The sequence below is a fragment of the Netta rufina genome, assembly GCF_964035555.1.
Source record: "Netta rufina genome assembly, chromosome: 1".
Taxonomy (NCBI): domain Eukaryota; kingdom Metazoa; phylum Chordata; class Aves; order Anseriformes; family Anatidae; genus Netta; species Netta rufina.
The window spans coordinates 139,163,872-139,185,734 of record NC_140123.1 but is presented as its reverse complement, the minus strand read 5'-3'; the positions used below and the strand labels follow the sequence as shown (position 1 = coordinate 139,185,734).

Sequence of the window (21,863 nt, the reverse complement as noted above, 5' to 3'; positions counted from 1 at the left end):
CTGATCTGCATTTTTGTCTTCAGGGGTGCAGTGGAGCACAGTACAGGCAACTACACCCTGTACTATCTTGGCAGCTCAAACGGGAGTGGAATTGAACAGATGCAGTTGTTCTCTCTGTTACCTTTGTAGCCTCTTACCTACCATCTGAGTTCCTCAGCCCAGTACCCTTTTCAGGTGCTGCTTACCTCAACATCCAGTATTAGCTCTGACGTGGTCCCTGGTTAGGCAATGCACTGCTGAGACAATTTATAAAACCTGACATTTTACAAGACTCTGTCTATATTGCATTTCCATGCTTGAGATAGTGAAGATCCTTGTGCTGGGTCACAGCAGTTGAGTTGGTAAGAATGACTCCTTTCTTTTTTTAAAGCAGATTCCTTTTTGTGTCTTCAACTTACAGTGATGCTTTATTCACAGAAAAGGGAAGAGCTTGATTACAGTTACCATCCTGGTTTCTTGGACTGGTAATATGCTAAATATCTTTTTCTTTCCTGATTTTTAACAGACTGATCAGTTTGCTGTTTTTGTCATTCTTAACTGAAGTGTTAATATAGTCTTAGATCAATAGAGATGGGCTTTTAAATTGATAGTGTAAATTATGAGTCCTGTGTTAACAATACAGTACTTAGTCCTAGGAAAATGCCATTAATGTCATTCATATTTTGGCAGTTAAATCTCACCTAACTAAATCCCATGTATATTTTACATCAGATATATTTTGGAGAGCTTAGTGTCAAGATCATTAATCATTCACATAGAGCTGACCATATGTGACGATTTGAGCATATAGTATTAACCACAGCAGTATTAAACTTTCCAGTTGAACGTATTATCTGCCTTGAAGGATCAATTCAGATAACAAAAATCAGAGATTTGTTGTGCAAGAACTGGTTGCTTACACATACAAGCACTGTTTTTCTTCCCAAAAGAGAAGTTATTTATTGCTAAGACAACAGTGTTTTCTCCTATCACAAGAGTATGGTGTTGATAATGCCTGTAGAAAGACTCATATTTCTGGTCGCATACTGTGAATAATCAAAATCTGAGAAACCATTTTATTCTGAGCCAGATGAAACTACAATGGGAAATATAAATGCAACTGCATGGGGAATGCTCTGGGTTCATGTGTTCCATATATCTCAAGATCTCTTCTTTTTGCCTGCATTTTCACTTGCATCCTGTCACTGGATTGCTTATGAGTTATCAGGTAAACTTGCTGCCTGAAATACTGATAATACTACTGAAATTACCAATATGTAGATAAACACCCACACATTTATGCCCACTTTGTGTTTCTGATTTTAATGCATTTTACCAACACAAAGGTTTCTGCTTAATTATAAGCTAAGAATTAAGTTACATATACTGGGAAGATACCTCTTCCATACTTATTCATCATTGTATTTTTTGCATGTTCTTTTAAAGCCTCTCATACTACCAATATGTTTTCTGAGTAACTGAAATATTGCTTTAGTAATAAGCTTACAGCTGCTTAGAGGTTATCCAAATGCTGTCCACCCACCAGCAGTAACTTATGACTGAGCCTGGTAAATAGACTGGCTCTGATCTGGAGTAGCTACCATAAACTGGAATATCTGGAATATCACTAAGTAATTTGAGCTTGAAAATTAAAGAGAGGTTGCAGCTATGTGATGGAAGAGATGGGACAGACTGTTATTATAAGAATCCTGTTCCTTATCCTGCCCTTACTGCTGCAGGAAATGCTCCTGGCTCCTCTGTAGTAATATGCTTTATGAAATATGCTTAGAAACAAACAGTTCTCCCCAGCATCGGCACTGCTATTTAGGGGTTAAAATCAATAGGAGCATATCAGCTGGAATCCAGTTTCTATACATTACTCTGGAAATTGGAAGGACTAGACTTTGTTTCAGTTTAAATTGAGTTAAAGCAGATTAAGGCGTAAGGATTTTTTTCTACCAGAATGTAAAATATTAAAGATAGGCAATTTTGCATTGTCCTTGTATTATTTGATTTATTTTTTCTGATTCAATATGAAGCTGAATTCTAAGAATGCCTGTTGTTTACTGTATTAGCACTCTGATTTAGCCAAGAGAATACTGAGAATGTAATATGTTTCTGTGTCTGCTTATAGTCCAGATTTCATTTGGTATTTCTTTATTTGTTTTCTTTGCTATAGCAGAGGTATTCATATTTATGACCATTTTGTTTTTCAGCGCCTCCCAGATGGCTCTGCCCCAAGTGCACATGCTGAATTTTATCTTCTGCCAGACCCTGATGAGGTTAGTCGAAGGAAAACAAGAACGGTTCCAAAAAGCACTGACCCTACTTACAATGAAATTGTGAGTACTGTTCACTTTCTTCCATCCTTTCTTATGTGCTTGATTTCTGTTATCTACTCTTGAAATACCATAACAATAGAGCATTTAGAGCTATTACAATGAGTACTATCAAACAGAAGGAACATATCAGAAGTGGAACCATAAATGGAAACTATCTTCTCTTTTGCTTCTTTCTCAGAAGTGAGGCAGTCTCTTTATATCTTTCTCTTTAGGAAAGTGTTTGGATTAGTCACACTGTTTGGTCTTATACCATAATCACTGTTAAATGTTAGCCAAATGAGCCCCAGCATCATTGCACCAAAACCTAGACCATTTTAAATTCAGCTTTATATAATAGCATAAAAAGCACAAATACTAATTGAATGGATGCTGTTATTCAAATTTGCATTTGAAAATGGACAACCAAATTGGCTGTCACTGTCCTAAATGATAGCACAATAATAAATAGCTCAGTTCTTGTTATGTCAAAATCTAGCAATTCACAGCCATATATAATTATTTCACTTACCACTGAAGTGCTTATGCCTCTGGAGTTAAGCAGAGAAACATTTGGATGGACAAATGTTTACCATAAAATGAGAAACAGCATAAACTATATTCTTTCGTAAAGGGAGATGAGATTCAAACAGTAGGTGGGATTGGAGATGGTAAGTATTACATATAGCAAATCTCCTAAAGATCTCAAGGCAATTTACAAATGTACTTTGAGCAAGCTTCAAAGCAGAAGGCATAGAAAATATTATCACTCCACCCTGTTTCATAGATAAGATACGATGAAATATAAATTAGTCAGCTGAGACTAAGAGTCCTTATCTCCTAGTTACCCAGTCCTGGGATTTTGATTTTTTTCTTATTTCTCAATGATTTTAAAGTTACCTACTTACATCGATGACTGCTGTAAGTAGGCTCCTCAAGTAGTACTGCTGCTAACAGCTGAGATAGATTCTTCTGCCTATAGTGTTGCAGTGAAACAAAAAGATAATAGGGTTTATTTTTATTCTTTTTTCGTTTGTTTGTTTTCAATCAAAGAGCAAAATGAGGCTAATCAACCTGGCCAAAGTAATTTCTTTACATTTGAAGGTTATTAAAAAATATATATTTTTATATTTAACATTCATTTAGGAATATCTAAAATGAGCTATGGACAAGAACCATCTAGCAACACTGTTAGGCAATTTTGTTTCTAATCATTACTAGACCCATTTGAATACAAGAAAATCCAAAATCCTGGCTGCAGTCAGACAGTATTCACTGGGAGGGGGTTTAATTGTGGTTAAGGACCATCCTACTGCTATTAGAGAAAATCTATGCAAACTTTAATATCCTTTACTCAAAACTTACAACCTTCTTCACAGATGCTCAATCTTTTTCACAAGGAACTGCTAATCGCAGTGGGGACATATGGCTCCACTGAACTTGGACATTTCAAACCCGAAGCTTGTGCTGTTAGCAGCTCTGTTCCTCCATATGTGATATCATTCGGTATGCATTTTGTGTCCAAGGCTGGTAGACTGAGGCAGAAGAAGCCCCAGGGAAGAAAAACAACTAAAAATATAAGTCAGCTGTCTGTTAAGTTAGTTACTGTCCAAAATGCTGTGTACAGAAATGTACTAGCCTTTTTTATGAGTTCATAAGTTTTTATTAAAGCCAAACGGCTGGAAGGAAACCGTATATTAATTTCTCTCCATGTTCAAGACTGAGAAAATTCTGAAATGTGCTTCTCTTGGGTATTTTTGTTTTTAGTTTTGTACTTTTATTGCTTATGACTGCCTACAGCAAATTATCAACCTTGCAAAAGTGCATTTTATTTTTGATTTTTACTCATATATGTGAGAGTAAAATGTGAAGGTCCAGGAGGATTAACAGTAGAATGAACTATGCTGAATGTTTTGGAGTTGCTTTTAACAAGCACTCCTTTTTTCTCTTGTTCCTCTATTTGGATTTTGGTGTTTGTTGCATTCACACTGGTGTATCATTGCATTAAAAAATTATGGTTGTGAAGAAAAGAAAGAACACAGGGAAAATGGGTGCAGGACAATGAAAAAAAATAAAAAAATAATAATAAAAAAAATTATATACCAGCTTTTATAGGTCACTATTGGGAATAAGTAATCACTTGGGAGGTTCCAGAATACTTTCATTAAAAGTAAGAAAACTTGATTCAAAATGAATCTGAACGATTTAAGTTTAAATTCTCACCATGAAAAGTGGCAATGAGCTGCAGTGGTTTCTTGCTCGTATGTATTGCATTTGCCATGAGGCATGCTACAAGCCCTCACTCTCACTGTCGTCTGTCTCTGAAGTGCCTGCATGCATGCACACCCCCAAAATGAGTGAACCTCCAAGACAGGACCATGTGTGCTTTGCCAGAACAAGACAGAATTCCCTCCATCCTGCCTATGAAGCTTGGGCATGGGGGAAACATGAGTAAATACACCTGGGTTGTACCAGTCCATGGGTGTTACTGCAGCTGCCTTCAGAGCAGAGGGGCTGCTGGCCTGCGGTGACGTGAATTGCCCCAGGAAGCCTGATGGAGGGGGACGAGGAGCCAGGTGCCACCGCAGCTCTGGCCAGCACTGTGCGTCAAAGCTAATTTGGACAATTAAGAGCAAATCTAGGAAGTGTGCCATGGCTACCTAAGGAGAAGCAACTGTCCCTCATTTGTGATTAAAATGTCATTAGACTCCTGTAGGTCAGTAGTGCTTCACTTTCTGGAGCCAAAAATATTTGAATTCCAGTCCTGGCTGTCCTGCTGATTTACTGCATGGCCATGTATAACTCACCTCCATTTGATCTGACTGTATAAATAGGAGGCCAATATTATTACTAAATGTAGATTTCAGGATTTAACTGTCCTCATTTTGAAATTCTGGCAGGTGGTAGGTATTTGTTTTATCCACATACTAATTCAGCTGTCTGCAGTCTTTCTTCTGTCCCCGCATCCTGATGATATTGCAAATTCAGCTGGAGCAAGGTCATTTTAGAAACTGTTTATTGGGGTTGTATGAAAGACATCCACCCCACACGTCAAGGTGTGGCATTGCTCAAAACTTAAAGCTTCTTTCTGTCCATGGATACAAAGTTGTTCATTACCACAGTTCATGCCTGTTGGGACTTAAAGCAAAAGCTGAAGATGATAACTTTCATATATTGGCAAAGAAATTGCATGTTTATACAGTAGAATTAGTGTCACTTAAATAATCAAATCATAGATTTATTCTAAAGTATGTAATTGCTTACTGTAAAGCTGGTTTCCTTCTTACAGGAAAGCTGGAATTTTTTATTCATATGCAATTTGGTGAAACAGGCACAGTAAACAAAAACTGAAAAGCACCTGGCACTACTGTCATGACAGCTGTTCCAAACTATAACTTCCAAAGTTTTCTAAAAGCCAAATAAAAAGAGTGAGAGGGGCAGTTTTTCTATCCCCAAACCCATGGCCATTCACCCTTGCTACACCGATTACACCAAGTAGCCTGTCCCGGTGTCCTGCCTGTCACTGCCCGCTGTGCCACTCCAGCAGCTCGCGGCGCAGACCAGACCAATCTGTAATCTCACAGGGACAGCCTGTGCCTGGTGGGGCTGTCAGGGAGAAACAGCAATTTCATGCCTCCTGGGTCCACCTGTGAGGTTCAGAACCACCTTTTTGTTGCCACTTTGCAAGAGGAGCATTACTGCGGCTGAGCCTTTACAAATTCTGTCCCTGGTTGAAGGATGTCTCCCATGGCCATTTCTACTTCTTATAAGTCAAAGTACAGACAGGACTCTGCAGTCCAGCCCACAGAGATCATGGGGCAGGGGGGCTCAGTCTAATGTTCCTCCTCCTCAGCAGTGCCATGTGTATAGACTGCATTCAGACTGCATAATAAATCCAAGCAGGTTGCATGGCAAGCTCATCGTAGGCAGTTCCACTTTCCCATTCTCACGAAGTGACAGTATGTTACTGCATTTGCTTTTTAAGCTTCACAGTGAGATTAAAATTTAAAGCACTTTCCATTGCAACTAAAACAGCAAAAACATTGGAAACATTTCCCTCCATACAAATTTTAGATTAAATGTACTTCTCTTAACAAAGCTTTCCTTTGAGGCCTGAAACTAGCTGACAGCATTCTTTCACATTTTATCAGCCTATATGCAGTTCACTCAGCAGTTTTTGATTAATGCGGAGCCTGAAATGTAGGAGTCTGTCCTGAATGCAGCTCCTACTTGTTGACCTATCACTCCAGATTTTTTTTTTTTAAATTCAGAAAATATATCATTACCATTTCATAATGAACCTCAGCGCTTTCTCAGCATATCAAGGTAATTTCAAAGATATTTTTAAAACTTAGTAATTTTCTAAAGAGATGCTAAGCAAGCTGTCTCATTTAATTTGAGAAGCATTAACACTTCTTGACTAACAGAAACATCCAAACTGAGTAGTTTCCACTTGCTGAATTGGGTCCATTCTTAACGATGTTCCACACCCACAACATCTAGGGAGTGGGCTGAGCTTTCTATCATGTCAACAATTTGATGAGTCCATTAAAAAATGCAAATATTTTTATAGTGGACATATTTGGATATAATTAGCATCCAGAATCATGCATACAACTATTTGTGTTGCAATAGTAAATCTTATAAAAACAATTTTCAAAGGAAAATTATTGTTTCTTTAATGATGCAGGTTTCTTGGATCCAGAACAGTTATGAAATTTCATGGTAGTTTCAGAAGAAAATGTGTTTTTGCTTTGGCATGTTCTTTCTTAATTTTGGTGTGCAGGATGTGATTTAATCACAAGTACAGTACCAAGAAACAATATTCTGAAGTACTGTACATTGATGTGATACACCTTTATGAGGTGTATCAGTGCAACATATGAGAAAAATTATATACCTTGTTGCAAACAAAAATTTTGATATTAAAACAGTTTTCCTGTCTGTTCATGTTATTATTTTCTTTAGATGAGTAACACCAGTAACACCATCAAAGCATTTGCTATGGGAAGATATTTAAAAATTATAATAAACTACACTTTTCTGTAATTACCTATCTTATGGTTTCATACCACTGTCCATGATAAGTACCCTTTATCTGAATCTCTCCTCTTGAAAATCAAGTGTTATCTTTCCCTGCTGAGCTTCATGGAGTATCTGATATATCTTCACAATTGAGTTCAACACTCAGCTCAAGTTAGAATTTCAATTTTCACATGGAAAATTATGTGTACTTATTTTTTTTCTCAAGCTTTGCAACACGGGTTGCAAATTTATTTATGAATACTTGGTAATCAGATTTCACAAGCCTAAGCTGGCAGAATCTCCTTTATATAAACTATATAAGGTCAAATGTATTTCTGAGATATATTCACTAACTTGAATTTGGCTCACGGACAGTAGTTGATAATTCTAGAGGGCAGTTTAAAGTAATTATTGGAAAGGTATCATCATCATCCAGAATGCTGTACAGTTGTAAGTATATTGTCTGACAAATAGATTCACATGCTTTTTTCTGTTAACCTTTATATTATTTCAGGTTGTGTACAACAAAGTCATGGAGCTCAAAAGCCATATACTGAAGCTTGTTGTGAAAAGCAAAGGAACATTTGTGGGAGCTGTTAACATTCAACTGAGTAGTGTCCAGTTAAATGAAGAAAAATGGTATCCACTGGGAAACAGTGTAATTTAAATGTTGTCTAAGACAATTCAATTATTTATCCACTAATGTTTCTTTATTCCATTCTTCATAGTACATTTTGTCTCAGTTGCCCTTGAGAATATGCGTCATCTGCTGATCTTAACATTTATAATCATAAGGCTATTGTCTTAAAATTGCTACCTTCTTCTTACAACAGATTCCTTCTTGTGTGAGTTTAAAAAATCACATGCTGTAGCAAGCAACTTGTAGCTGCATGCAGGTATTCTTATGACAGCAATAAAGATTTTAGTTTTATTCATATGAAATAGTACACTAAAACTTCCGAATTTAGTACACATCAAGCATGGGTCAGAGCGTAGTTCTTTGTCTGCTAATTCCACTAAGTGTGTTGAAACAATGCTGATAATGGTGCAATTTATCATTGACCTCTGTGACCCACTGCATATGACAATTTACCAGAGAGATTCATGGAATGGTTTCCTGGGTGCAAATACATTTCAGAAGTCTAGCAGATTTCATATTAAATCTTACAAAATCCATACATTTAAAAACAAACAATAATAATTAAGAAAGAAATAGCAACTTTGCACTTCAGACATTTTGTGCTGTATATGTTGGTATGCTTTTAAGTGTTTATATAATGCAACTTTAAATCCAGGATATTAATTTGTCAATAGGATACTTCCAACATTTCTTTCATTCTGACATCGGAGAAGCAGATACAACTGGTCGATTTTGGGAAGAAAGGAGGAGGGAGGGGCTAATCACAAATAAATAAAGCATTGAATATGATCTTTCAGTGTTCTATTTATTTAAGGTCATTTTATAAGGAGTCTTTGCTCTCTGATCTTACCCCATTGCATTCTTATACTGTATAAAGGAGTCAAGTGAATACATGCATTGACCTTAGGGCTATATATACATATAACCAATGAATGTAAGTGCTACCTTTGAGTTCACTGGGGCTAATTATGGGCGCTGTTCTTCAAAGCAGTTGTACCTAACACAAGGAAGCACTTAAGCACATCTTTAAACATTTAGCATGTGAGCAGCCCTAATGAACTGTCCATTACTGCCAGCCTCTTACACACACACGCACGGAGTTGAGCACGTATATAAACCTTTCCAGAAGCAAGAGCACATTTTTAAGGCACAAGAGACACCTTGATTTGTGATCTGATCTGCTGTAAAATTTTAAGTTACCAGATACTGAGTAGGTCTGACATTTGTTCTACCAGGTAGAAAAGTGGTCAACAGAGGGATAATAATGCCAGAAGCTGAAGATAATTGCCTTCTTCTCCCAAAGGACACTCACAAATCAGACTTCAGAAGGTAATGTTGTATAAAGCTCCTGAAGTGGGACTAGGAGTGCTGTTTAGGAATCTAAATAAGCTGGAGTATTTTTCAGCATCAAACCAATTGACTATGTCACTTGGTCAGTTTGTGCCTGAGAATATATACACCAGATTGCCTTGGGAAATTAAACTCCTCCTTAGTAAGGAGGAGAAGCGAACTCTGCTTGAATATTATTATTATTAGGATTCTTCAGAGCTGAAAAAAAGCTATAAAATATTTATCACGTGAAGGAGCCATTGGCTAACATACAGATATGATCACTACAAAAATCAGTAAGTCTAATATTTTAGATTATAGGCTTTCCTGAGTAAAGAATCAAGTGACTTGTCACTCAGGAACAGAAAACACATTGTGCCCAGCTTGCAATGTTATCAAATTACCTGACCTTACAGTTCAATATTGATTTTAGATTCTTAGTCTACTGTCTCGATTTCCTCATTATAACTCTAATGCAATTTTCTAACAGTGTTATTTCCTGTGACATTTTCTAATCATTGTTTACAGCATACCGTGATTTTCCATCTTAGAGCAACATTAAATAAAATAGCATTAAAATGGCAATAAAAATGTAGCATTAAAAATAGAATATTATCAGAACAGTCTGCAAACATAAGCAGTACTGTTGGCATTAAAGGAAGAAATCTATCAATAAAACATTCATTGGAAAAAAACAAAACAAGAACAAAAAAACTACCCTAGTAACAAATCTGCAATTAGCGGGGTAGATACAGTCCTGTGGAAGCTCAATAATACTTCAGTTTTATAAGAAAGGTGGAAAAATTATGTCTTAAGGGCAAGATCTACAGTGATATCTCTGTCAGTCAAAATGTTGCCCTCAGAGATCTTAAATCATGCAATCAGTCCTTGCCTTCCCTAAATTTCTTCTTCTAATCCAGCTCAAAACATGATGATTCCTACTTGCTGAGTTTGCAGTGAGATGTATCCTGAGCTCCCTGCTGCTACAAGGAACATAGGCCCTTTACAAATCAGCCTGTGAATTATTTGTCTTTCTTTAGCAGCAGGAGGTTCAAGATCAGGCTGAGAAAAGGTACAAATATTAGCATCTAAGTTTTTATCATTTTAAGAACTGTTTTTTCTCAGAGATGTTTTTCCAGATAGCAAAATTACAGTGGATGTTAAGGATGCATAGCCCAATCAGAAACTGCCATTATTATAAATTTAAAGGGACTTTACATTGTATGTATTGTTTCCCTAGAAAGATGATTGTACAATGGTAAAAGTTTTTGTTCAATACAAATAAAAATTTCTGTGTAACATGCTTATAATTTTGTAGCGTAAGATCATAAATATTAAACTATTATTCTCAGTAATTAATCAAAATGTTGTAATTAGCTGCAAATGAAATTGTTAATTGAATTCAACAGAATGTACAAAAAAGTTCAGTCTCTATGAATTATTTCTAAATAATGGTGGGGCTAACTTCAGTAGCTATTACTTATTCAGGATACCATTTACTCACACAAGAAGTCCCATAGCTTAATAAAGTCACTGAGAACATGCCGCTCTGGAAATCAGACTACTGAGTTGTTGCAAGCCTAGTGATGTTGCTTTATTGAGCAGGGTGTGATCCACCAGAATGACAACTAATGTGGAGCATCATTAGTAGTACCAGACATAAACAAACAGTGATGCAGGTTCAAGTTTGCCACCATTTTTGGAAAACAGGGGAACATTACGGTAACCTGTAAATATAATGACACTCGGTTAGTGTATTAACCATAAATAAAAATATTATGATAGGCTGTTCTATGATCTACTGTGCAAGTGCAGCATAATTAATGAACCTCAAAATAACTCTTTAAAATAAACTGTATGGTCATCTGGTGAGTAGAAGCATTTGAAGAAGCTATTGTTCTTAACTTGAAACTTAGCTCCTCTGAAAACAAAAAATTCCTCTCCCCTAAACACAAAGCCGTATATTGCTTCATTAAAATGTAATGTCTGCATTACATTTAATGTCACAATAATAATATCAGTTGTGATAAAAAATACTCTATTTTATTTATGCAAATATAACTTGAGTTATTTAAGTATCTGTTATGATTAATAATCCATGTTCAGAACTGCAGTTCTCACAGCCCTTCTTTAGGTGTTTCTGGATGTGCATGTAATCTCTGGGACCCTCATTTGGTTTTGGATTTTCTTGATTCTTTTATCCAACATGAAAGTTCACTTTGCACCCAAGGTTCATCTTCTGGGCAGCAGATATCAAAACTGAGCCCAGGCAAGAGGCATTTGTGATCAATCTTTAGAGCATCCACTCAGTATGCGGAAGACTTTTTGTATTTGCTATGAAGAAACTCACTTCATGGACGAAGACTCATTTCCAAGGACTGTGTTCATAGTCCCTAGCTACGGAATATACTACCAAGAGTCCTGGGAGATGGATAGGGTTTTTTTTATTATTGAAATTGTTCCAATTCATATGAAACAATTAACTGTTAACTGATCAAGTGGTAGCTACCATGGGACATGGGACAATTGAATTTCTGTCCTGTATTGGTGTTCTACATAACAGAGTCACTAGGAAAGGTACTATAACCCAGGACTCCCTCCTCTAGCCTTTAACCTCCCAGCTACACAATTGTTACCCTCTTTGAGTATACCTACTTAATCACTGCATGAAATATGGAATACTGCTACAGGTGGGCAGCAAGCATCCTTCCCCATGTAATCTGCAGCTGAGTGGTGAAGCTGATGCTAGGGAAGGGGGAAAAGTGATGACATAGATTGAATCCTTTCAAGAGGAAGAGCACGGGAGGGTGGCAATGGCAGAACTTTGTCCCATAGACTGTCCCATAGACTGTCAAGGAAGTAAAAGATGTAAGCACTGCTCAGCTTTTAGAAGCAACTTGCCCTCAGGGGAAACCTCAGGGATATGAATCCTAGGGAAGAAGGGAGCATTCCTCTAGTGCAGCAAGAAGCACCAGAGCTATGCATAGGAGCAAAATTTATTCATAACTCAATACTTATAGTTGTTTCCTAAGAACTGGAGACTGTTTTGAATCCCCTTGTAAGACGTTATTTTCCCCTTTTACTATTTAGGGCGCTTAAGTACCTAAAGCAAAGCCATGGTTCCAGACCTGGAATACAGAGGGTTCAATGGTAAATACCATAATAAATTTTTAAATTACCTGTTGGCTCATCACTTAGCAGCATTTTATTTATGCCTATGGGCATCCTGATGGCATCTTACAATTTTATATTGCAGTAGGTAAGGGCTAGGGCGATTTGGCACTGTTTCTACAGTGCTATTTCCTAATATGTTAAATTACTCCACTCAAAATTTTTCCTGGAGAATCTGCATGCTCTTACTTTTCCAAAAAAAATCCATTTAAATTCCCATTTATGACCCAAATTAAACCCAAATTAAACCATAGAGACATATGAGACATAGACACCATAGAGACATATGAGAGACACAATGAATAATTCCATCAAAAAAAAAAAAGAAATACAAATATTGATTATTTTACAACGTGTAAGCTTTAGCATCTGCCATTCAAATTTGTCTCAAAAATTGGGTAATATTTCCTCATTTTTCTGAAATACCCTAATAAAAGTAGAAAGTAATCAGTGTAAAGATTTATGTTGGAGAAAGGCAAGTGTTCTTTAAGGTAATGTCTTTGTTCTATAACTCCTAAACCTCAACTAAGAATCACAAGCAGCTTTATGGCTACAGAATCTGAAGAGAAATAATTAAAAATCCTGCTAAGCTTAATAAAAAAAGCCATAGTGCCCATTGCCAGCTCCAGTTTTTGCCTTCATATCTACGCTCAATAATAAAAGCTGATTCTGTTTGTTTCATTCAGAAATACCTTTGGAAATCCAGTGTAGTAACAGCCATTTTACATAAGCCTTTCTCCTTGGCCTACTGACTTCTGTGCCTGCTCTTCATGTGCCTACTCATCACATAAGTCTACTCATCACATACATGTAAGTCTGCAGGAACTATATTGGCACAACAGAAAAAATACTACCAAGAAAAATACCATACATACTTAGCTTGGCTTAAATTCTTCTGCTCTCTGAAAATTGCAGGTAACCTGAGGGGTTTGTGGTTTTTTGTTTTGTTTTGTTTTAATTTGGCTTCTTTAGGTTTGGAGCCTAACTGTTGATTTTATGGAAGTTCTGACTTACCGCTCTTCCAGTTTTCTATCAGAATGAGTTAAAATACTGCCTGCGCAGTTTCTATTTAGAATGGAATATTCCAGTAGGAATTATTAGCTATTATTAATTATTAATTATTATTAGTCTTTTGTTTTCTGTGGTGTGGGTTTGCATTCAGAGACTACGATGACTTAAAAATACAGAGTGCAACTTTTAACCCATGGTTATACAATTCTTCTGTAGAAAATAAACATAATGCTGTGCTCCATCAATACTAGAGTAAGGATAAAAGCCTGGATTGTTGTAGATTATTCTGAGCTACTATTGGTGGCTCACTTCATAAAATATTACCTTTACTCAGGCTCAGCAGTGGTAAAGTGTATTGGCCAAGTAATTCATTTGCAACCAGTGATATCTCATCTTCCACACAGAAGCGTATCAAAGCCAGTTCTGGAACTTGGACAGTAAAAGAGAAAGTTTCATCCCATCTAGGACTCAAAGCTAATGAAAAGAGAAGATAGACAGTATCAAAACACCATTTCATTTACTCCATTTCATAGCTGAGTTGTATCTGCTATCAGTATTCTGACCTGGTACAATGCTTTCTTTTTCCCTAGATTTCTGTGCCCATTTAAATAAATGATGAGATTCCCCCTGACTGAAGTGATACAGATCAGAAGGAAGTGCTTAGAATGAAGCCAACATGGACAGACTGGGACTTGCCTACAGCACACACACCATCTCCTTCTAGGGATTTATCATTTATTAGCTACAAATAGTGTAAATTAAAAGGCTGAGAAAGTTGCCACTGTCCCTTTAAAGAGAGCAAAATAGGACAGTGATACGCAGGTTCAGAATCTCTGCTCAACTTAAGTTTTCCAATAGCCACACCAGTTTCATGTTTTTGCCAATTTCTCTCTTTACAGCATTGGAAATGAGGCAGGTGCTGAATGAATTAAGGTAGAAAAGTGATCACATGACTAAAAACAAAATACAAAAGGGGATGTGGAACAGGAGGGGGACACTTTGCCTTGAACAGTGTTCATACAGAGAGAGAAGGAATTTAGGGACCAATTTAAAATGGTGGCAGTCTACAAAAAGAAGAAAGGAAAAATAGGAGAGAGAGACACAGAAGAAAGAAGATCACAGAGAACCTTAAGGCTGAGACTTCAAGAAGATCTATATGATAAAGGTAAGGGAATGCTTGAAGACAAGCGCCAAGATTGCACACTTCACCTGTTAAGCAATTAAGGGAGCAGTCCTACTAGAAACCTGATATAACCTAAATGTTGAAACTGCAGACATTTCTTCACAAAAATTCCTTTACATGTACCATGGTAACGGTTTGGACTCTGAGAGGTTTAATTTTCTTCATAGCAGCTTTTATGGTGATATGTTTTGGATCTGTGACCGAAAGTGTTGATGACATACTGATGCTTCAGTTGTCGCTGACAGTCAAGGACTTTTCTGTTTCTCACACTGTCCTACCAGCAAGTAGGCTGAGGGTGCAAAAGAGATTGGGAGGGGACATGGGCAGGACAGCTGACACCAAGCAACCAAAGGGATATCCCATAGCATATGACGGTGTGCTCAGCAATAAAAGCTGGTAGAAAGGAGGAGGAAGGTCATTTGAATTTATGGCATATGTCTTCCCAAGTAACCATTATGCATAATGAAGACCTGCACTCCTGGAAGTGTCTGAACATCTGCCAATAGATGTGAAGGACTAAATGAATTTCTTGCTTTGCTTTCCTTATATGCGGAGCTTTGCTTTACCTATTAAACTGTCTTTTTCTAAGCCCACAGGTTTTACCTTTCCAATTCTCTCCCACATCCCACTGTGGGTGGGGAGAGTGTAAGGTGGGACAGCAGACGTGTTGCTTAGCTGCCTACTGGGACCAGCCTGCAACAGTGAGTAAACGCAGTGTGTATTCCATCTTCTTTCAGGAGAGTGCTACTAATAGAGAGCTTATGCTTCCTTAACTTACTGTTCAACAAAAATGGCACATAGCTTGAACCTCTGCTAGAGATTTTGTGCCAGAAGATCCTCATCTAGAGAGAAATAATTGCAGACTCTGTAAGAATATAACAGCTTCTTGGGAAGGAAAAATGGTCATTCCATATAAAATATTATTGTCCTTTGTTCACAGTTAAGAGACAGACTGATGCTCACCATTGCTTTTTATGACACTAGATTTTCTTTTTACTTGATCTTCTGGCACACCGTAGATTTCTATCTGCACTAAAGGGTCAGCCTTGTTAGTCTTTGACAGGTTGCTGGGTGGTAACTGATGACCACTGATGAGCTGTAAAATTAAAGTTGTAATGTATTGAAATAACTGTAAGAATTAACTTTACATGATAGCCATATAATAGCCATCATAGCAAAAACTGTTCCATAAGAAACTACTATAAGAAGCCTATAGCAGCCATAAGGAAACTGTTACAAAAATACACATTAAACACAATGAAATTAAGAATATGGCACTTCCTATTTAATTTAATTCTTGGCTAGTTTGATATCATTGTGTTTTACATAATAATTTTCAGATTTCAGCTTTTTCACTCAATGCTGCCTGTAATTTAGTTACCAGGAAAAAAAAAAAAAAAATCAGTGGTGATTTTTTGCAATATCTGAGATCAAGCTCATGAATTTCTATTAAAGCTGTGTCTACTGGACTAGCACCAACACTCAGGGTGACATCAGCAGTGTTGCAGGGTATGTAGCAGTGTTCCTCACCTATGTTCGTGTTCTTTCACAGGAACATGTAAAAGCTCAGCCTTTAGTAGTCTCCCTGATGATATTCTCCTTAATTTAGTTAGTTACCTGGAAATTTTGCCTCAGAGTGCCCTGTAATCTGGCAACCAGCCTAAGAAAGGACTTATGAAAGTCACAACTTTGTCTGCCATCTATCTCTATTTCAGGACACCTAGGAGAGAATAACCATCTGTACAGTGTCTGCTTTTTAGAAATCAATGCTGAGATGTATCAAGAGAGATATATAAATCCGCAAGCCTAGGTGAGAAATGTGATACTTTGATCCAGATCTCAAGACTAAACATCAAAGCTCAGCATACAGATTCTTATCCCCCTGTCATCCACCAAAAAGTCAAAAACCACAAACTCCACCTTTTGCTTAGGTACTTTCTGTAACATCTTGGTCCAAGAAAAGTTCTAGCCTGAAACACTGAGGAGCAGTGGCTTAGCAAACCCAGATGCTGGCCCCTTACTTCCTAGAAAATATCCATTACCCTCGGTAGAAAGCTTTTCAAGATGTAAGTGCAGACAAACAGCCCATTTAGAACAAGGGGAAGTCCTTTGACATGTCCTGTACATCATCAGCAAAATCCAGCTGTACTGGACAAGTTCTACTTCATGTTTTTTACCCCTTTGCTAGACCCAGCCTAAGCCTCTGAGAGGATGCAAAGAGAATGCTGTTTTCAGCTATGTGTGACCCAAATCCATAAATACAATATACTTGTGAGGCCCAAGGTGAAACAGACATACAGAGAGAATAGAAAAATAATATGGTATGCTTGGAAATCTCCATTTAAAATACTTTGCATATTCATATTTCTTCTTCAAAGGCTATGTATAATCTTTATGATGGGAACTGAGGCACATCAGGTAAGAATGGTATTGAATTAAGTAAAATCAAGCCCTGTGTGGTTTTTGTCTTCATTCATGTTCTCTAAATTCAGCTAGTCAGCCTGAGAAACTTTGACCCCTAGATTTGCCCTCTAACTATAAATTTCTCCATTCATCAAGTTCATCATCTTTAGCAGAAACTGTTTTTTCTTTGACTCCCACTCCTGATTTTTTTTTTCTTCAATCATTTCCTGTTTTTTGCAGCTCACTCTATGAGTAGGGCTCTGCCTCACAGTCTCATAGCTGGTGGGATGCCACTGCTGCTTTGCATTCTGCACTATCCACCCTGTCATCCCAGCCTAAGCCATCAGTCTAAAAAGCTTCCTTTTTCTGTGCCTGCTTCCTCCATACTCAGAAATTTCTTTCCCATTGTCAATGATTTTGCCTGTCTCCTGGATTACAGTCAGGGATTTATTTTTTTTTTTTCATTTTAATTAACTCCAGCTTTATACAAATAAGGGCTAAAGTAATGTACGTATATGCATGGGTGCTTGAAATCATCCAGTTTTCTCTATTCATAATTGGTATGCTCACTGTTAGGACACTAAAATGTTCTTGATTAGGTGCACACATTAAGTAAGCATTTTATAATTGTTATTAGCTAATGTTTTATCTCCACTATTTATTTGTCTGAAAGAAATATCAATTATACACTAATTTTATGCTAATTAAATAGCATTTATGCAAGTGGTATACTGCATAATCAGAAACAGCATTTTTTCATTGGGAAAAGGTAGTTTTCCATCTAGAAAATAATTATAAAACATCTACTTGACTGCAAAATAAGGGTTTTTTATAATCCATTATTTTAAATAACATTTATTTCTAACATTTTTAAGAATTAAATTAGGTTTTAATTTGGGAGAAACAGAAATAATTCAAAGGTTTATTGATCCTTTTCCTTTTTTACAATTATTTATATGAATTTAATATTAAAAATAGTCTTTTATATATGCATAGGAAGATATCTAAACTTAAATGAAGCATAAAGCTTCCTAGCATATCTTTAAAAATTTGCATTTGTTAAGTAGCATTATTGTAGTATACATAGCATTACTCATACTTAAAGAAAATAATACCATGTAGAGTTGATTTCTGAAGCCTTTCAGAGTTCAATTCCCACAATCCTAAGTGATGTTCTTATGTCAACTACACTTACGACATAATACAATGTAGATTTACATTTCTGTGCAAAACACTATGGAAATCATGGGTTTTACAAGCTCTTATACCCTCTGAATATCTAGACACTTTTTGTAAACAAAAGCAAATTACAGATGGGAAACAATTCAAGCAGCAATAGGTACTATAGGAGTGATATGTTGATAAAAATAACATTAAACTTTCCAACAACCAGGAGTGAGGATAAAATAAGAAAACAATAATGGATAATAGATAGGTCTGAAAAACATAACATTAGCTTGTTTTCACTTTTTATCAAACAAATTAAGAGTTAACTAAGCTTACCCTTATTGACAGAGACATTGGCTTACTGTATCTTCCCACATTGTATGGGTTAAATGTTGAACTGTGATTTCTCAGGAATTCTGGTTTCAGAATATAGCCACAACCACCATTGTCTAGGAATTTTCCATTTTGCAATTCCATTTGCACTCCTGGGGTCTGGAAGTTTAAGGCCACTAAAAAAATAAATAAATAAATATGTATTTCAAAGAATAATCATTGACACTATTTTATAAACCAACTCTCTGACAATTATATTCAAATCAAGAGCAAAAAAGCTTAAAATATGTATACTTTTCATCTCATATTAGATGCTGCTGCTTCTCTTAGACATAGCAGTATTCAATAATGAACAATTCATATGCAAAAAGAAGTGCAATGTGTTGTGTTTTCACTTTTCCTTATAAATTAAACCTCAGAGAATAAGAAATGAGAGTTCTTTTGCTCTCCACGCAGACTAAATTCACATAATAGAGTCTCTACAGAAGCAATAGCCAGGACCCTGGACCTGCTTGCAAAGTTCTGCTGTGGAAGGCAAAACCATAGGATTATAAAAAGCTTTAGTTAAGGTCCATAAGTTGTCTCACAACCATATCACCCTGAAGAATCATAGAATCATGAAATATCCTAAATTGGAAGGGACCCACAAGGATCATAGAGTCCAACTCCTGGCTCTGTACAGAACCAGATGTACACAGACCCTATGTCTGAAAGTGTTGTCCAAATGCTTCTTGAACTCTGGCAGTCTCAGTACTGTGACCACTTTCCTGGGGAGCTTGTCCAAGTGCCCGACCACCAAAGAAGATCAAGAAGCTTTATTTTAGTATTAGCATATTCAGTGTAAATACATATACGTTTATAGACTTAGAAGCAATTTTAAAAGTGTTAGTAAATTTATGTGAGGAAACCCTATGAGCTTAAGTCTCCAGTGCTGATGGTTATTGATAGTATACACATGACAGATTTTCCTTTTTTTGGCAGCTCAAAACATTTCTGGTTTGCTGCAGCAATGATAATGTAATAACACAGTTCTCATCAACATGATATTGTAATTCATGAGATAAAACCGACACTGAAATAGACCTGTTTAATGAAATTTTCCCCTATTCCAGTACATTGGAGCTTCCTGTCACATTCAAAATAGAAAATGCACAAGTCAATTCAGTGAAGCGATAACATGATATATGTTAAATAGAAAATGATAAAAAGTCATTTACTTGATGGCTTGGCAGGAAAAAAAAAAAAATGAAGACTTTAAGCAGTACAAGTGACTCCTAATAATAATTCAGGAAAAGGACCTTATTATGTGTTCTTATGTGATAATATAAATCTTTTGAATGAATGTGTAGCATAATTCAGAAATTATTATCTCCTGTGGAAAATGACGGAAATTTGTCTGTGTTTCACTGAAAAAAAATAAATAAATAAATGGTTTTTTCACTGCTTTGATGATGATTTTAAAAACTTATGTATTAAACAACACAGCAGTAGATCTGCAGAGTGAGACAGCTGGTAGTAAGGAACTGATGTTTTCATTATACTTGTTTTTGGTGGGGTATCTTCAGAGGAGCTCTAGCCTGGTCCCATATACTCAACAACAATTAATTGCTGGAATGGTCCCAGAGTGCATCCTCTGTTTCATCTGAAACGAATCCCATCTGTGCAAGGTATGATTGCTCCGCAACATGAACTGCTGTGCATGTTAGTAAGTAGGAACAACTGGGAAACTTGATTAAAAAACATTGACAACAACAACACATGCGCTCTTGATTTGAACTGCATGCTAACAAAGACACTTGCATAGATTCTGTGGCAATATGCAAAGGAACTTTAAGCCTATTTTACCTTTGACAACAAAAACTAGGCTAAAATATTCATTTTGTCCGGTGCACTCTATAAACTTTTTATTTTTTTATTTTTTAATAGGGCAAGTACTCTTGTGGCATAGTTTTGGCAGTGATTCACTATTTGTTCTTATGACTCAACACACCTTCCAGAAACAGACTTAAATGCTGTTCTGTAATACCCTTGTTAAATAGCAATGGAGTTATCAAATGCATTGATTCAAGCAATGCAGTGGATTCTATAGAGCTGCAACCCTGAAGGCTCCTTGATGCTTACATCCTGGCATGATTCACAGATAACTCAAGATCTCTTAGTCCATAGGTAATTCCTAGGCCACAGTTTCAGAATAGGGGGTTTAAAAAATGTAACCAAAATAAGGTAATTCAAAAAGTCGTGGCTTTAAATAGCAGCAAAAAATAAATGTATTTGTAGCTTCCACATGATGAAACAAATTACATGATTGCACATAATGAGACTGTTGCTAAATTTGTCAAGCTTCATAAGCTATTAAGCAGGAAAATCTGATTTAACAACAGAAACAAGCAAAGGAGAATACTTTACATTTTATCATATTAGGAAAATTACTTCACACAAGTGAAGGTCAATGTTATTATGGGCTGGTATCTTCAAATATCAACACTGTGTTTTTACTTAATTTAATTTTACCTTAGAATAATTTAAAAACTCACTGAATACAAGTTTTAATCTACCTACTGATTTTCTTCTATTGAAAGTTGTAACCTGATTAAGGTGAGTAAATGCAAGGTTGTGTGTTATGTTCTCTGAATTACATACCTCTACTAAAACTGTTTGTAAGGTTCATAACTGCCTGGGGTCTCCTCAGAAAATGCTTTATGGTATACCACTGTTTTACAGTTTTGCATTTTAATCAGATGCAGTTATAACCCTTATACTTCTTGAGAAATGGCAAAGTTCATATATTAAAGCCTACGTTTTTCATTGCCTAGCAGTATGGTCTTAGCAACCTCTTTCTGCAAGGAAGACTAAATTTTTACCCAATGTTTCATCTCAGTTTTGTTGAATTCAATAATAGAACTTGTAGTAACATGCTTTGTGCTGCTGTTTTATTTAATGGTAGAGACTTTTAATGCATTTATGAAGCAAAAGATGAAATAATCCCTAATACAGAGAGGAATAAAAAGGGTATATTTCGTCCCAAATCTTTTTATCAGAAGCAGTTAACTGAATTAATTCCTGCAACTAGTTGCAGAACTAACTACAGTCTAAATAGTCAAATCCAACACTTTCTATACGTACTGCCATTCAAGACATAATTACTTTTAGACTGAAAGCAACAGCTTTTGAAAGCCAAAGTGAAAACTGGTGATCTTAGATTTCTAAGATACTATGATTTGAAGGCAATTGAGGAAAACTGCGCGCCTTTGGCCTGTATTTGAGATGCTGCCTCTCAATTAATATTCCTATTTCAACTTGGCAT

At 36.3% G+C, this 21,863-nt stretch overlaps 2 protein-coding genes across 2 annotated transcripts in view; one reads left to right on the top strand and one right to left on the bottom strand.

Annotated features, from left to right (window-relative positions):
- PIK3C2G (phosphatidylinositol-4-phosphate 3-kinase catalytic subunit type 2 gamma) overlaps positions 1-7,989 on the top strand; it is a gene marked incomplete at both ends in the record, with an annotated part of 213,796 nt that extends 205,807 nt beyond the window's left edge. The window contains 2 exons of the mRNA XM_084302863.1: positions 2,196-2,321; positions 7,837-7,989. Coding sequence (XP_084158989.1) covers positions 2,196-2,321; positions 7,837-7,989 — 279 coding nt within the window. The remainder of the gene's footprint in view (positions 1-2,195; positions 2,322-7,836) is intronic.
- Positions 7,990-10,935: 2,946 nt separating this feature from the next.
- PLCZ1 (phospholipase C zeta 1) overlaps positions 10,936-21,863 on the bottom strand; it is a gene marked incomplete at both ends in the record, with an annotated part of 48,972 nt that continues 38,044 nt past the window's right edge. The window contains 4 exons of the mRNA XM_084302738.1: positions 10,936-11,018; positions 13,798-13,947; positions 15,620-15,752; positions 18,563-18,735. Coding sequence (XP_084158864.1) covers positions 10,936-11,018; positions 13,798-13,947; positions 15,620-15,752; positions 18,563-18,735 — 539 coding nt within the window. The remainder of the gene's footprint in view (positions 11,019-13,797; positions 13,948-15,619; positions 15,753-18,562; positions 18,736-21,863) is intronic.